This window comes from Saccopteryx bilineata, chromosome 6, assembly GCF_036850765.1.
Source record: "Saccopteryx bilineata isolate mSacBil1 chromosome 6, mSacBil1_pri_phased_curated, whole genome shotgun sequence".
Classification (NCBI taxonomy): domain Eukaryota; kingdom Metazoa; phylum Chordata; class Mammalia; order Chiroptera; family Emballonuridae; genus Saccopteryx; species Saccopteryx bilineata.
The window spans coordinates 56,302,115-56,318,819 of NC_089495.1; the positions used below are offsets into that span (position 1 = coordinate 56,302,115).

General features: G+C 37.4%; 1 protein-coding gene across 1 annotated transcript in view; it reads right to left on the reverse strand.

The window, feature by feature from the left end:
* GPC6 (glypican 6) overlaps positions 1 to 16,705 on the reverse strand; it is a 1,376,210-nt gene that overhangs the window by 1,014,754 nt on the left and 344,751 nt on the right. The window contains exon 2 of the mRNA XM_066234964.1: positions 11,839 to 11,997. Within this exon, the coding sequence (XP_066091061.1) occupies positions 11,839 to 11,997 (159 nt within the window). The remainder of the gene's footprint in view (positions 1 to 11,838; positions 11,998 to 16,705) is intronic.

The following is a 16,705-nucleotide window of genomic DNA, read 5'->3' on the forward strand; positions in this document are numbered from 1 at the left end:
CTACAGGGACTAGATTCTAATCTATATTTTATATTAATTTTACATTTATAAGGTATTAAACATAGGAGTTAGAAATTTCAAATTATTTTATTTTTTAGAATTTATTTGAATAAACTTTCATAAGAAAGCAGACCCTGGTTTTCACCTCAGAGTCCTAAGAGATCAGGTTTTTTCCCCCCTAATGAGGCATAAATTTAAAGTAACTTTAAATGTTTTAATACTTTAAGTGAAATTATTCATTTTTTTCTACAATAAGCATATATTACTTTAGAATTAAAAATGTTATTAAAATGTTATTTGGCTTTAAATATATAATTCAATCCAAAAAAACCCCAAGAAATTAAAATGTATTTTCTATATAATGAATAATTAATATCTATTAGATCCTATAAATTAGAAAATAAAAATAATGCTGTAGTTCACAAATATAAAAAATTCAAACAAGTATTATTTTCATCTGTGAAATATCAAATGAGTTATGACTTGTGAATGTAATTCATTGTCAAAATCAGAAGAAAAAAAAAGAAACTTATTTAATGCATAAAAAGCATTGTTTAACGTTCAATAGGTGTTTGAATTTTACCTGACACAGTGAGGACCTTTATATTAGCAGACCTTCAAATAACCTTAATATGATAGAACAGAGATTTAAAAACCTGTCATCTTTCTGTGCCTCAACTCAGTGTCCTGATTATTGACCTGTCAACTCCACTTAACCAGTGATACTTGAAGTGTATCCCAGAATGCTGCCCAGTAGACTACCTGCTTCAGAAAAGTCAAATGCTTAAGCAAAATGAAGATTTTAGAGTTTCATCCAGAACTAAAGAGTCAAAATCTACAGTATTTGAACCCAGAAATCTGTAATGTTAACTGGTTTTCTAGGCGACTCATGTGCATCTTCTTTATTCATATGCACATACACCTCTGTGTGTGTGTGATATAGAGAACATACTCATCCTGTTTTTTGAGGTCAGGGCTCCTACTTGCACTCTAGATGAAGACCACTTTTGTTCTGGGAATTTAAAATTAGTTCTATTAAAGCCACTGGAGCAAATGCTGCTGAAATCTAAAGTGACTTCCAGGTTTATGGACCATAAGAGTTAATAGATAACTAGAATTGAAAGCTTCCTATTTTCTTCTGTTGTATTTATTATAGGACCTTAAATAATCCATCTCACTGGTCTATGCCCTTAGATCTATGACTATGGCAAGTTGGTGCCATAGTCAGAAAACATTGCAGCATTATTAACTGTGTTCTATATTAAGTGACGTGTAGGAAGATAAAATAGAAATAGGAGGCCTAATCCCTATAGATAATGAGCTTAGACTTCAACAGTATGACCTGCAATAGATCAGGTCATACTTTATTTTATTAAAGAATATTATTAAAAGGACACTAAATAAGTGAAAATGATAAGGTGTCACCTACATAAGCACTGAGGAGAATGAGACAAGAGGGCTGAGAAAACTAAAAGTTGTAATGGCCACAGCAATATCCTTCTAAGACAAGAAAAATAAGCGAATAAATTTTCAAAAATAGAAAATATAAGTAGAAGTACAATTTCTGCCGAAATGGTAAGGCCTTGGAAGTCCAATTTCCTGTTATTTTACTTCAAAGTTTGCTTTTCATTTTCAAGTTGTTTGGATTCAATTACAACAGTAGGCAGGGAGGAAACAGTGTGAAGATCATCTACTACTATATATAGTCTTCCCAAGAATAGTATTTGCCCATTTAATGAATACAACAAACCTTTAAAGCATAAATAAATGGAAAATTCTGAAATTTGTAATGAGTGGTTTTAAAAAAATTTTTTGAGTTCTGTGAACCATGCAAGCTTATCAGCTGGCCACTGACTCTACCATCTAATAGAATGCTTGGAAGCATTTGGAATTAATTGCTTAGGCAAACTGTCTCTACCTTGGGATTTGCAAAAATGCCAAACTCCAAGAGCTCATTTCAGTGTTGTCATTCAACCAAAGATCACTGGGTGACTACGAAGTGATAAAGAAGTGTTAGTTATAATGCATTTATAATATACATTTTACATTTCCTACAAATCTTGCCAAAGTTTGTGTTTGAATAGTCTACTTGTTTTGGTGTCCATGCAGCTTCTAAATATGTAGTGTTTAACATTTTGAATCACAAAAGGGAGATCTATATATAAAGCCTTAGTTTAACAGGTGTGTTCACGTTAATAAACTAGAGATGTCATTTCTAGCAAAATAATAATAAAAACTGGGATGAAAGCAGACACTAAGCAATCTTGATTTGAGTTAATATACTTAAATGCTGTGTTCATCTTTGCACTTTGAAAATGTTGTGCTGTGTGTAATTTACTATTGTTGAGTACACAAACCATAAAAGTAGCTGTACCTGTTGATATTGTTCTGGATCTAGAATAAATTCACTACCTGGAAATCTTCAGTCCTGTAACTGCTCAAGTCAGTTCTCTGTTTTTCAAATAGTTTTTATTACAAAAATTTAGATACCATACAAAAGTAAGAATATAATAATATACATTAATGGAATCATCCACCAGCTTTGACCATGATCACCTTTCTGTCCATCTTGTTCCTGCTATCTGCCCACCTCAAGGATTCACTAAGAAGAAAGGATGCCATTGCAAATAAAGTTTCAATGGAATTATTTTCTTCTGACTCTTAAAAAAGTATACAAATGGCCTGACCAGGCAGTGGCACAGTGGATAGAGCATTGGACTGGGATGCGGAGGACCCACGTTTGAGACCCCGAGGTTGCCAGCTTGAGCAAGGACTCATCTGGTTTGAGCAAAAAGCTCACCAGCTTGTACCCGAGGCCACTGGCTTGAGCAAGGGGTTACTCAGTCTGCTGTAGCCCCATGGTCAAGGCACATATGAGAGAGCAATCAATGAAAAACTAACGTGTCGCAACGAAAAACTAATGACTGATACTTCTCATCTCTCTCTCTGTTCCTGTCTGTCTGTCCCGATCTATCCCTCTCTCTGTCTCTCTAAAAAAAATGCTTTTCTTATGCTTCTACCATTTCTTTTGTTGTTGTTATTATTAGGAAAGGGGTAATCTTATATTGTCTCAGTGGATGAGGACACAGATTTTATTCCAATTTCTTATCATGAAGGAAGGTCAATAATTTCTTGACACAAGACCCCATTAGAGGGTGAGTGCCGTGTGCTGTTTCTCACTGGACAGCACAGCTAACTGGAGAGAACGGGCGCTCCACTATCTCAATGCACATGGAGGGTGAGTGCCGTGTGCTGTTTCTCACTGGACAGCACAGCTAACTGGAGAGAACAGGCGCTCCACCATCTCAATGCACATGGAGGGTGAGTGCGGTGTGCTGTTTCTCACTGGACAGCACAGCTAACTGGAGAGAACGGGCGCTCCACTATCTCAATGCACACGATGCAGTCAAACCAGTCTCTACTGAGCTACTGTGTCTCAGGTCTGAAGACAAAAATTTCTACTGATCTCTAATTTAAAACACCACTATTTTTCTTAATTTTCATTTTAAAAAGAAAATCAGTTTTCTCTATTCAGTAGCAGATCGCTGAAACTCTAATAAAAGTTCTGGAATTTACCCATACTTCCTCAAAGGATTAGAGAGCCACTATCAAGGAACAGAAAAGAGTTTGCTCATTAACATTCATGACCAAGGAACCTTCTGGTAGGGCTGGTTTCAGTGTTTGATAGAGCAATACTTAAAAGAAATTGGCTTGTCTGTGAAACAGCTGCTTGGCGAAGCCACTATGCAAGGGAATTGGTGATAATAAGATGATAATATTACAACCACAGTGGGAGCATAACATGTTTTAAGTTATTTTGAGGTGTGTAGTAGGGGTCTAAGAATTAGAAAAAGATCAGTAGTCAATCACAGAGGACATGAAGCCATCAACCAGCCACGTGCATTCTTAGTTTTGAAAGATGTATCCAAAGAGAAACAGAGAGAATGAGAGAGAGAAAGAGAGAAAAGGAAAAACAAATATCCTTGGACAAAGATCTGAGTTCTTGTGAAATGCATTTAAAGGACACCCAACAATGGATCATTTATTCCAACATGTGCAAATGCAAGGCATAGGTGATTTAAAAAGTTCTGCCAAAAGCCAAATGCCTGGTTAGCTGATTCTTATTTTTATTTTATTTTATTCCTTTTTTTTAGTGAGAGAGAGAGAGAGAGAGAGAGAGAGAGCCAGGCAGACAGACAGACAGGAAGGGAGAGAGATGAGAAGAATCAACTCAGTTGTGGCACCTTCGTTGTTCATTGATTGCTTTCTCATCTCGTATGTACCCTGATGGGGGTGCTCTAGCTAACCCAGTGACACTTTGCTCAAGATAGCAACCTTGGGCTTCAAGCCAGTGACCATGGGGTCCATCCAGTCCATGGTCCCATAGTTAAGCCAGTGATCCCACACTCAAGTGGGCGATGTTGGAGTTTTGACCCTCGGTTGTCAGCATCCCAGGCTGATGCTCTATCCACTGTGCCACTCACTGCCTGGTCAGCTGTCTTATTTTTTGAAGGTTTGTCTTTTGGGATATTTGGCAGATTACTTCCAATGCCAGTGAGACTGTTTCTCTAATTTTTAAAACCCAAGTCAGCACATTGTGATTTCCAGAGGAGTGTCCTTCAGATGACATATATATCATTGAGATAGTAGCCTAGCAAACTTAAAGGCAGCATTCAACAAATTACTTCCTACAATGATTTACATTATAACCCTTATGAATTACAGTTGTCATTCTGTACAATGATGAAGAGGACTAATAGCATAAAAAATGAAAATCTTACTTTTTATTCTTAAAACACATCATGGAAGTAGAATGTGTGTGTGTGTGTGTATGAGAGAGAGAGAGAGAGAGAGAGAGAGAGAGAGAGAGAGAAAGAAAAGGCGAGAGATTATGTGTGTATTTTTTCAGTGTGCTAGGATATGGGAAGTAGTAGTTGAACAGTGTGTCTGTCAGTTTTACTTAGAAAATGCTTTCTGCTTTTGAGTTCCTATAGTATCTACCAGCATTAAAGGACACCCAACAATGGATTATTTATTCCAACATGTGCAAATGCAAGGCATTGGCGATTTAAAAAGTTCTGCCAAAAGCCAAATGCCTGGTTAGCTGATTCTTATTTTTCTTTTATTTTATTCCTTTTTTTTTTAGTGAGAGAGAGAGAGCCAGGCAGACAGACAGACAGGAAGGGAGAGAGATGAGAAGAGTCAACCCCACCCTCAAAAAAAAAAGCTAACATGAAATATAAAGCATTGCTTGGGAAACAGCAAAAGGCTGTCAGTTGAGGACTATGGTAGATTAGGATACAGAAATATTCACTCCTTCCCCCACCTCAACCTCCATAAGAGACATCTACTCCTCTGCCCCACCAATGTTAGTAGTGACCATGAAATTTGTTTGGCAAAAGAACCTGGGAAGGTATTGTGTCAATTCTAGTTTAGGCTCTAAGAGGCATCATGTCTCCACATATGTGACTTAAGTCTCCAAACGGCACCATGGGAAGATCATGTCCAAGATAGACTATGTTACCAAAAGAGTAAGAGGCTGCTAGAGCAGAACAGATCAAATATGCAATCTAGAACCAAGCCTAGTTGAAACAGCTCAAAACAAATTTTAGCAAACCCAAAGATGCATGAAGGAAAAATAAATGCTTCTAGTTTATGCCCTGAAATTTTGTGATTGTTTGTTACAAGACAATATCAAATTGATACAAAGCCAAAAAAAGTTTCTAAAGAATATTCACATAATAGAGAAATGCTAAATGTCAATAAAGTAATATTATTTGGAAAAATTAATAGTAAATATATTTATAGTACCTGCCAATGACTTTGTGAACATGCATACAAAATCTCTGGTACACTTTGTCTCCTCCTGCTACTTCTTTTTAATTTATGTTTATTGATTTTAGAGAGAGAGGAAAGGAGAGACAGACAGACAGAAACATTGATTTGTTTTTGTATGTACCCTGACTGGGATCCCACTGGTGACCTCTGCATATTGAGACTGTACTGTAATCAACCTGAGCAATTGTCAGGCCAGGGTAATCCTCCTGCCACTTCTTTATGACCATATTAAGTCATTCTTGAAGGATTCTGTCTACCCCTTTTTATGAAAGTTTTCTCTAGTACTTCTAAATAAACTACCCGACTACCTCCTTTCTGCTTCCAACAGGTTGCATTTTATGAGGTAGTCAATTCTACCTTTGTCTGTGATAGTTTTACACTTTGGCCTCTCCCATGAGGTAAACTCTTTGACAGATTGTGCTGTATTTTTTACATTATCAGTCATTTTTTAAATCTCCTACACACTTGGCAAAGTGTCTTCTCTATGGTAAATTCTGAATAAATGTTTCCAAACTGAGATCACATACACACACACTTTTGTGTGCACGCACACATGCAAACTCATCGTTCATGTGACAGGAAATAGCGAAGATTCTGCCACCATATGGAAAACTATTTAGGGTTTCTTGGTTTCCAAGTAAGTGTATTCTCTGAGAAAATTAGGCCATATTTTAAACATGTCATAACATTATTGTCAACTCTATAGTATATAAATGAAAAATGATATTTTAAAAGAAAACACAACAAATTTTCAGTGTAAAAATATGGTGTGTGTATAAATTATTTCCCCATTCGGTAAAATGAGAATTCTAAGGGTGTTACTGTAGAAATAGTTCTTCATATGGATGGAAATTAATGCTCAACTTTTTTGTTTTATTTTGCTTTTAAAATTGTACTTGCTGACAAAAATCTCTGGACAAATGTATATCATTAAAATACATAAATAAAAACCAAGAAGGAGAGAAAAATAACAAGACCAAAAAAACCCCCAAAAAACAATAAACAAACCAACCCTCACATTGAGTTTGAAATGTGAATAAATTTTAGACTAAATAAATTTGAAGAAAAAAAAAACCCACCAACTAAACTTTTTGGTCTTTGACTAATCCATCCTTATTCCATACACGTTCCTAAAAAGTAGGTAGGATGCAGATGTCTACATCAGCATAGAGGCTACTAGGCTTTGTAAACTAAAGAGAATAAATAATATGCCTTTATTGATTCAATAAGGCAAATTCAATTTTTTCACACACAAAAAAATATTTAAACACTCATTTTCTTTTAATTTAGGGACAATTTTTAATTGAATACTGTTCTCCCTTTACCAAAAATGTGGCTAGATTCTTTACCTCAACATCACTATTGCCTTGTTACAGATATATCAGTCATTTTTAGCCAGTGTCCACTCAAACCCAATAAAAGCTCAGTTTGAATTTCAACTAAATATTGACTTCCTATCACAGTACTATTTATATGTCTGATGTAAGTCAAGAGTATTAGGTTACAGTCTTGGTTTCATCATTTTGGTGGAAACTTGGCAAGTCATTTACTCTCTTTAAACTCCAGGTTCCCTGGAGGATAGACTATATTTAGGTGGGTAATTTTTTTTTTTAAGAATTAAAAAAATCTCCCACTTTTTTCTGAAAGACATTTCCACCTCCTCCCCACAATAACGGGTGGAACAGGCAGAGGGAAATAGAGGAACAGATAGATAATGTTTATCATAAAATCTCAGCACATTTAGGGACTACAAAGCACTCAAAATACGATGGATAGTGTTGGCTAAGTGCAGGGAATTGGCAGCCCTCAGCCTGGAAGGGAATACTGACTCTATCACTGACTCCCTGTGTGAGTGTGCAGTGCTGTTTGTCCCTGGTAAATAGGTTAACATGCGTAAAGCATGAGGTAGAAGCCAGGTGTTGTTTATTATAATTACTACTATCAGAGCATTTGGTTGTTTTCCATTTTCTTAGGGTACTAACAAATTGGCCACTGAAATGCATGATAAACACTGGGATTTAGACACAAATGCCAATTTGACAGGTCAGATAGTCACAAAACACAGAAATGCTAGGAAAATGAGTGGGTGCACAAAGATGTCCCTCCTTTTTCCTGTATTTATATATGATTTGTTTATTTGTTTTGTGTACTTCTGGCTCTCTGAGTACTTGGCAAAAGTGAAAAAAGATTAAAAAGTACAGGAGTAATGCTATAATAATCTTCCAGCCATACACAACTTGGTATTCATCCCTACTAGGGTGTGATAGAACATCTGGGCTTGGCTATCAAGCAAATTGAAAGCATCTCTGTATCATTCTGAGGGAAACCATTATTTTATATACATTCATGATAACATTTCAATTCTATATTTTAAAAGAAAAAAAGCTACTGAGTGACAAATTTCTCTGAAGAAAATTTCTGCAATTGAAATTATATACCTTTTCATATCATTGTCTTCACATAAAGTTTTTCTCAGTTTATTACCTCTCAGATAGATATGTTAGGCTAATGTGTGTATGGAGCAATGATTAGTCATTAGGAAAATAGAGAAGAATCCATATTAATTCAGGTTTAATTTACAAACACCCAATGAACAGTCACAATTTTATGAAATTTTATCTATTAAATATTATCAAAGACATTAATAGAAACTGAGAAAGAATGTGATAATAAATAGAATGCTTTGTTAGATTAAATGTTATGATATTTCAAATTTTAAATTTTACTTCTGGAGAGATCTAAAATGGCAACAAAGTAAGTGGAAGATACACTCACCTACTCCCAGGACCAAATTGGAATTACAACTAAATTCTAGAACAGTCATCCTGAATAACCAACTGAAGACTAGCTGAATCGAAGTCTTATAACCAAACATTTATAGAGGAAGCCACAGGACTGGTGAGAAGAGTGGAAACATCAAAAAAGCTAGCCCCACTTCCATGGGCAGTGGCTGAGGTTCCAGAAGGATCTCTCAGCTACAGGGTTTTCCCTAAAAAGTGTGGGGTCTAACCCCCATCTGGGCTTCCCAGCCCAGAGCACCAGAGCCAGGAAGAGGTGCCCACATAATATGTGGCAGTGCAACAGGCTTTCTGTCCATTAGAGAGAGGAATTCACTAGAGACAGAGGTGCCCTATTAAAGGGCAAATGCACAAAATTCATTCATAGCCATTTACCCTGAGTTCTGGCAGAATGGGGGTGGAGTGCTAAAGAGCTGCAGGGGGAAGAGTAAGATTTGTGGCTCTGGGGATAGAGTTGAAGGGACAGCCACCAGGATCCTAGTGCCAAGTCACTTCTGTCACAAAATGAAAAGTTAATGGAATCAAAACTTTCCCAGAATAATAAGGAGAGCAACAACTGTAGACTAATTAACAGTGACTGAATCTGGTCTCTCAATATAGTTTGGATTGAAACACATATATCAAATGTACTCTAAAATGTTGTTGTACTTAATGAAAATAGGAAGAAAAGTGGTCACCTTTTCATATAATATAGTCATCATTCATTATATATATGTATGGCCAATAAAGACATATAAAATCAAGGTGACAAATCAAGATTTCTAGGAAAGTGGGACCAGAGGCAGAAATACAAAATGGACAATTTGGATCAAGAGACCTCAGTAATAATGCAAAGTGACTCACATAAGCGAAATGGCATCTATGACTATCTTCTTATCCCTAGAAGGTGATTCTGCAAAGACACCTTTAAGGAAAATAAAATTCAAAGCCATTCAGAGCACCATTGGCTTCATCTGAGAACATAGAGTGGGAGGGAGGGGATCATTCCACAACGAATCCTAATCTTAGATAGGTCTGTGCTTATACAAACTGATACTCATCAATAAATGCCATGGGGAAGTTTAAAAAAAGAAGCCAAAGGAAAATATGGAAAGCTATCTACATGAATGCACCACTGTTCCTGAAAGATGACTTAGCAGTATTGCTTTTTCAGGATAAGAAGGTAAGTCATACAATTGCACAATGGACCTTCATGAAATTGCCAAAATTATAATGGTGACTTTTTAATTTACATGCTTGTATACTTATTTTTTTCAAACTGATCTCTTCAGAAGCTGAGTTCACCAGGATCAAATACAGATCTTTTTAAAAAAACCTACCTGAAAGCCTCCTTGAAAAAAACCTTAATTTTTCTTCCAGACCAGCCTAATGCAACTGCAATGCAATGCACTGTTACTAAAGAATTCATCACCCTCTGTGTCAGATCTAATCTTAGCAAAGTCAATGTCCTGTCAAACCGATTGACATAATACCACTAAGTATATTAGCATAATTTAAAACACACCTGTAAAAAGAGAGGGAGAGAGGGAAGTAGGGAGGGAGAGAGACTTCTTTACTAAGATAAATGAGATGTGGGATTAAAAACTGTAAATTCAAAGATATTAATAGTCATTGTTATGAGAATACAAAAAGGATCTGGCTCAGTCTTTACTCACTTAAAAAGAAATCAACTCCCCATAAAGCTACCTTACATCTAATATTTTTTATTAAAAGGAATGTGTATTATGTATTGTGAATACTGCCCTGGAATTATTTGAACCTAATTTTAAAAGTACAGTTTTATGAAAGCTCTAGAGTTGTTTTCCAAAGGCAGGTAGAGTCAGCAGCAGCAGATCCTTCTCACCTGTTTTCTGTAACAAAAGATACAATGTCTCAATTCACCACCATGTGAATTGATACATTCTAGTTCCTCAAACCCAGGGCCCCAGTAGGGGCTCCGTAATGTCACTGGATTTGTAAACTGTCAATCAAGGGTAACTCCCAAATTCTTCCCTAGGTGCATTCAAGGGAACAACATTCATAGTATCACTTCAGAACGAAGAATTCTTTTCATATACAGCCTCATAATAAATGCGAACACATAGAAACCGCGTGAAGATGCTGAAAAATACTTGCAGGAAATGTAAGTCCCATTCACTTACACAGAAAATTTCACATCATCATGAGTACTAAAAACACCACCAGGTGGACCTGACACTTAGAACTTGGAGGACTGATTTGAAAGAAATTGGTGTTGATGTTATACTCATTTAAAGCAGCACTGAAGCAGAACATTTTACCTACTACAGAGGAAAACAAAAATGAAAAAGAAAACCTTGTGCAAGCCTTTCTCTACACTGGTTCTGCTGTGCACCGACTGGAGAGGGGGAAAGAAATGAATGGCAGTTCTGTTGCTTTACGGCAACTTAATATGACCAAGGCGCACAAGGAAGGCTCACCACAGTTTACAAGGCTGGTTCACAATGAGTCATACATAGTAAGTTACATTCAGTTCTTAGAGGACGAAAGACTGCACACCACTTAAGAACATTAACTTTATCCTTATTAATTCAGTTTATGTAAAATCAGATTGTTTTAAAATATTCTTCTGAGGCTCTCATGAGAAAATTACAAGCTGAAATCCTAGTAATAATTACTTTCACACTTTGCACTTTCTAATACAAAAAGTTTGTTTAACAAATAAGAGTATAGAAATGTAGTCAACTGTGTATAATCAGGAAATCAACAGAGGGTCTTTTAAACCTTACGCAGAAAGCATTGCAGCTGTAATGTAAAACGTGGCTACCTTATTGAAAGGGTGAACTCTAAAATAAAGGAGACCATGTTATTGCCACTTAAAACCTGCCTGTCTTCTCAAAGTGTTGTTACATTTCCTGTAATTTTAAATGACATTAAATTATTTTTAAAATATCCCCAGTGAAGACAAGCTGTAGTATAACAAAACCTGAATTAGAATGACTCTAATAATGAGAAATTAAGATTAAATCTTTCAGAATAAGTTTCACAGGCAAACCACAAAATGTAAAACAGCTCTTTAACTTGTTTTTTCCAAGATATTACTAACAAAATTGTCAAGAACGCTCATGCTTTTTTTTTAAGTGATAAATATTTAAGAAGAAAAGAAAAGCTCCAGATTTTTTTTAAATGTTTTTCATAGCAAAGAACTCCTAAAACAAAGTAAAGTGGAAACTGTTTCCCCTACCGTCAAATTTCTTGTGCCTGGACACGAAAGTGGTGCGCACAAAATGACTCGTCTCTTCCACGAGGTTTTCAAACTCCAGTTTGCTTTGCTGGCTCAACTTGTCTTCCATTTCTGTGGTGCAGCATGTATATTCTTGAGGACAGATTCTTAAGTGTTCCCCTGCAATGAAAAGATAAATGTCAGTATGAAATGATTAGGACTTCAGGGAATTCACTTCTAACATTTCCCTCAAATCCTGGGCGTGTTCCGCCAATCCCTCCCCCATCCCCAAAACTTGATCTTTGCTTCAATGTACTTAACATTTCAAACACTCTGGACTTTCATTGAACCTGATGTCTATAATTTATATATGGAAATCCTAATCTCAAAGTTAAGAGCGGGAGCCTTTGATAGGTGGTTAGGACATAAATGGCATTAGTGATAGAAGAGACCTCAAAGAACTAATTATTGTAATTTATCCCCTCATCTGGCAAAAAGATGGCATTAGAGAACCAAGAAGCAGGCCCTCGTGGGACACTGACTCTGCCAGTGTCATGATCTTGACTTTCCAGCCTCCAGAACTGTGAGAAATAAGTATGTTGTTTATAGGTCACCCAGTTTATGGCATTTCTGTTATAGCTACTTAAACAGAGTAAGACAGCTGATATTTAGTTCCTGTCCCCATCATGTAAATAAAGATATATCAGAGACCTCAGAAGACCACACCAAGCTTTTATTTGAAATGTACCAAGCAACAGCAGGTGACGTGTAATACAGCAGCTTTGGAAACCTCAACTAAGGCAAAAGATAGTCCTATCACTGTAGTCTTAGACAGCAAGGGCAAGAAAAGATGGAAATCGTTCCTTTGCTCTCTCTTTGCCTGTCCGTCTGTCACAACGCATCAACTTTTCTCTGTGTAAAAGTGAGTGTGTTTTTATGGCAGGTCCCACGTGCCACACATTCCCTCAGCTGACACTTCTTGTCAGAGAGAAAATGTTTGCCTACAAGGAGGAAAGCACTGATGGATTTAATTCATGCTTATGTTATAGAGAAATATAAAGTAAAATGGTCTTATACTCAATTCAGCAGATTAATTTCTGGATATACTCGGTCACTTGTTTTGACAATATTGCTTTCTTCAGTACCATTTGCAAGTACGAGCCAAACCTTGGCTTCATGAAATTAAAATGGTCTGAAATGAAAAGGTCAGCTTCCAATTGATGCATTTCCTTTAGTGTCAAAAATGTTTAGCAGAGCCTGTGGAAAAAGAAGAAAAATCCACCCAACATCTTGCTAAGTAAAACCAGCAAAGTGCCCCTGAGATCAGAGTTACTGTAGGTCATTTGAAAACCACATGTATTTGATACAGTGATTAAATACATTAACAATGTTGAGCAATAGTTATGTAATATATGTCCTGTGAACCTGTGTAATGTGTAGGGTGTCTCATGATTCCTCAGGGAGTTGGATGCTTTAGCGCCTACTTAAAATGGCCCTAGAATTTAAAAAAAAAGTGATCACAGTGTGTATTAAAGTTAGATCTTGCATAACTCTTGGAGGAGAAGGAGACCATAAATATCATATGTATATTTTTAAAAATAAAATGCAAATATATAGTAAATGAAAATATATTGTACATGAGAGTGTTAAATATCAAACTCAAGATAACAGTTCCCTCCTAGGTGCGTTAAAGATAAATACTCAGATACTTTTAATATAATCTTTTATTTCTTAAGTTGCTTGATGAATATGTGATGATTATTATATTATTAACTTGACTTTTTCTGTACATTTAAAATATTTTGTAATAAACACTGGGTATATGCCATTAAAATATATATATAGCCTCACTACAGTTGTGCTAGAGAGGAGACCAAAAGGTAGATATTAAAAAAAGAAAAACAAACTTCCCTTGACCTTAGGAAGCCAGACAGGCTGTCACTGCTAGGTCATACTTGTCTATTCCATCTAAACAATCACAGAAATCCAACCTCACACAAGATTAGTCTAAGGCCATGAAAAAATGCAACAAAACAAAGCCATTTCACAACTGTATCTAAGCACTGACAAAAGAAAAAAAAAGGTCACTATGCCATACAAACAACGCCAAATATTTCCTGTCTTAGACAAAATAAATGTCTGGTACTTCTTTAACATTTATACATTGATCTTCACACTGGTCTCTCTCCTAGTCGATCCAATTTATTGAGATAGTTTATTATAGAATTACTTCTGCTTTCTGACAGCATCCAATGTAATTTGAAACCCTGCGTCTTAGAACCCTCCCCCCAACTCCTAAACCCTGTAATAGACTCATTTGAAGTAGTTCTTATTGAGAAGGCCCATGGTTCCATACGGTGTGTTCTTGTTTACAGCAGTGAGTCACAACTCAGATGGTTCAACTACAGATGTGTTCCTGATAGATTCTGATTTGAAGTTACTGATTTACCAAAATGGGGATGAATAGAACAACATAAATTTTGAAAAATTTTCCCCAGGTGATTCTGATACTTACATGCCATTAAGAAGCATGGTTCTAAAGTTTAAGAAATAAGGAAGGCTTTATCAAAAATGTTGGTTAATAAATCACCAATTTTCTTTTTATAAAATATCAAGTCTAACCAATATGGACAAAAGTGCATGCAGAATGAATGAATATTTAGTACCAATAGCAATGCAGAGTGTTACTTTTCCTGTCTGGCTTATAAACTGCTTCTGTAAATCCCCATTCTAGTTCTTACCTCTGCCTGCTCCATTTCCTATTCTGTTTATGCAAAAATAAAATATCCATTTCCCAAGTTTTACTACATCAGCGGTGCATTATTCTTCAGAATCATTACATTGAATTTACAACAAAATACATGGGGCTTTGGGGGAAAAAAACTGACCCCCCCCAAAAAATCAAGATTTTATGACATGAGGGAATCAGTTATATTTGGGATATCTGTGGAAAAAACCCGATGGAGCTATGTTAATAAAATTAAATTGGACTGGAGGCATAATCTCTAATCAGGAAAGAAAATCAGTATTTTATGCTATGATAATGAAAACAGAGGATTCCAAGATGATGATGGAGAAGGCTGATGTTCCAACTAACACCTTCCAAGACCAAACTGGATTACAACTTAATTTAAGAATAATCAACCTGAAAAACCAACTTTGGACTAAACAAAGAGAAGTCTATAATCAAGAATCACAGAAGAAGCCACACTGAGACTGGTAGGAAGGACAGAGACGTGGAAAGGGCTGCCCAGCTCCCAGGAGTGAGCAGCGGCTGAGGGTCTGGAGGGACTCTCACTGTGGGGAGGGTCACCTTGAGAGGGCAGGGTCCTAAGCTCCAAGCCTGCATCCAAGCCTAGAGCCCCAGAGTCTAAACTAGGCACCTACTTAGCATTTGGAGATAAAAACAGCCAAGATTTCTGTCTGCACGAAAAGAGACAGATCTCTAAGAGATGTAGCCTCCATCTTAAAGGAGTGCAAAAAATCTCATTCACAGCAACTTACAGGGGGCTCCAGCAGAGGGAGGGAGGGCTGAGAGAATTAGAGTTGCATGAGGAGAGTGAGAAGTTGGTGACAGGGGAGAAACCCTGTGGGGGATGGACACTGGAACCTCTGTGCTAGTCATTCTCCAATACTACAGTCCCCTTGATGCGACATCAGCCTGGGGCAAAGCAACTGCACCGCCCTTGGGAATTTCTCCTGCCCTACCCTATAAAGACTGGGGTGTTCTGAGAAGCCAGGAAGCATCCAGCACATCAATGACTCGGTTTTCTGGTATTAAGGCTGGAGCTTTCCCTATATGCTCTTGAGTCTATGACTGGTGATTCCACATCACAGGAGAATAAGTAGAAATTGTCTGGTCTGCAGGCAGAGCACATCTCTGGGTCTCAGAAGCCACACCCACCAGACTCAGGGTGGTCTCACCCTACAGAGGTCTGTGAAAAAAGTCTGGACAGACTGACACTTTGGTCTAAAGACCTAGCCATACCCACTACCCTTTCTAATCCCTGAAAGACCCAAGGCTCTAGACTCTACCAGACGTTTTATTTCAGTGGTCAAGCCCAACAAGCAGCCATCAGACAGAAGCTGGAAGAGGCAGCTTCAGGGAACATAGGCCTTTTATGGACCTTCCCCCAGGCCCAGTATGGGTAAAAGCCAGTCTAAGGATTCTACTTGGTATTTCCATGTGCACCTGGGCCCAGAAAAGGTAGCCAAAAACCTGGGTTGCTTGTGCTCCAAGAAGGTTGCAAAGGGCCAGTCATGGGTAGTGTTTCCCAATGGTCCATGCCTAGTTCCCTACAGGGAGGCCCAGGGTTGGTACATCCAGTGGCCAGCTACAGAGAGCATTGGATCAGTATCTAACAACTCTTGCTGGTGGTGTCCTAAGGAAAAGCTCATCATACCTGGCCCAGCTGAGGCGAGTTTCACTCTCTGTAATCAGCAACCACACAACAGCTCATGTGCAATGGACAGTGTGGAGCTTAACAGTCAACCAGCCTAGATGTTGGACATCCTGACCTGCCGGGCTAGATTTCACATTGAGAAGGGAAAGAGGTTTGGAACATGGACATTTAAAGTGTGGGTCCATCTGAGCCTATTGCTGGGTCTGATCTAGGGGCTTAGCCACTTTCTAAGTGGGGGGCCAGTCAGCCACCAGAGAGGACTCTTTCAGATTTCCTCTCTAAGACCAGGATCTCACCAACTGAAAAAACTTCTGCAGAGGGGACTGACAGCCCCACTCGATCTGAACCTGCTACTCACCTAGTTGGGAAGAAATAAAATTTGAGTACTAGTAGTGGCTGAAGGATTGGGCTCCAGAGTAGGGGCTACTTTCCCTGTAATTATATCCTAACCAAGAGACCCCTGCAGTAGGGGGTCCCACTAACAT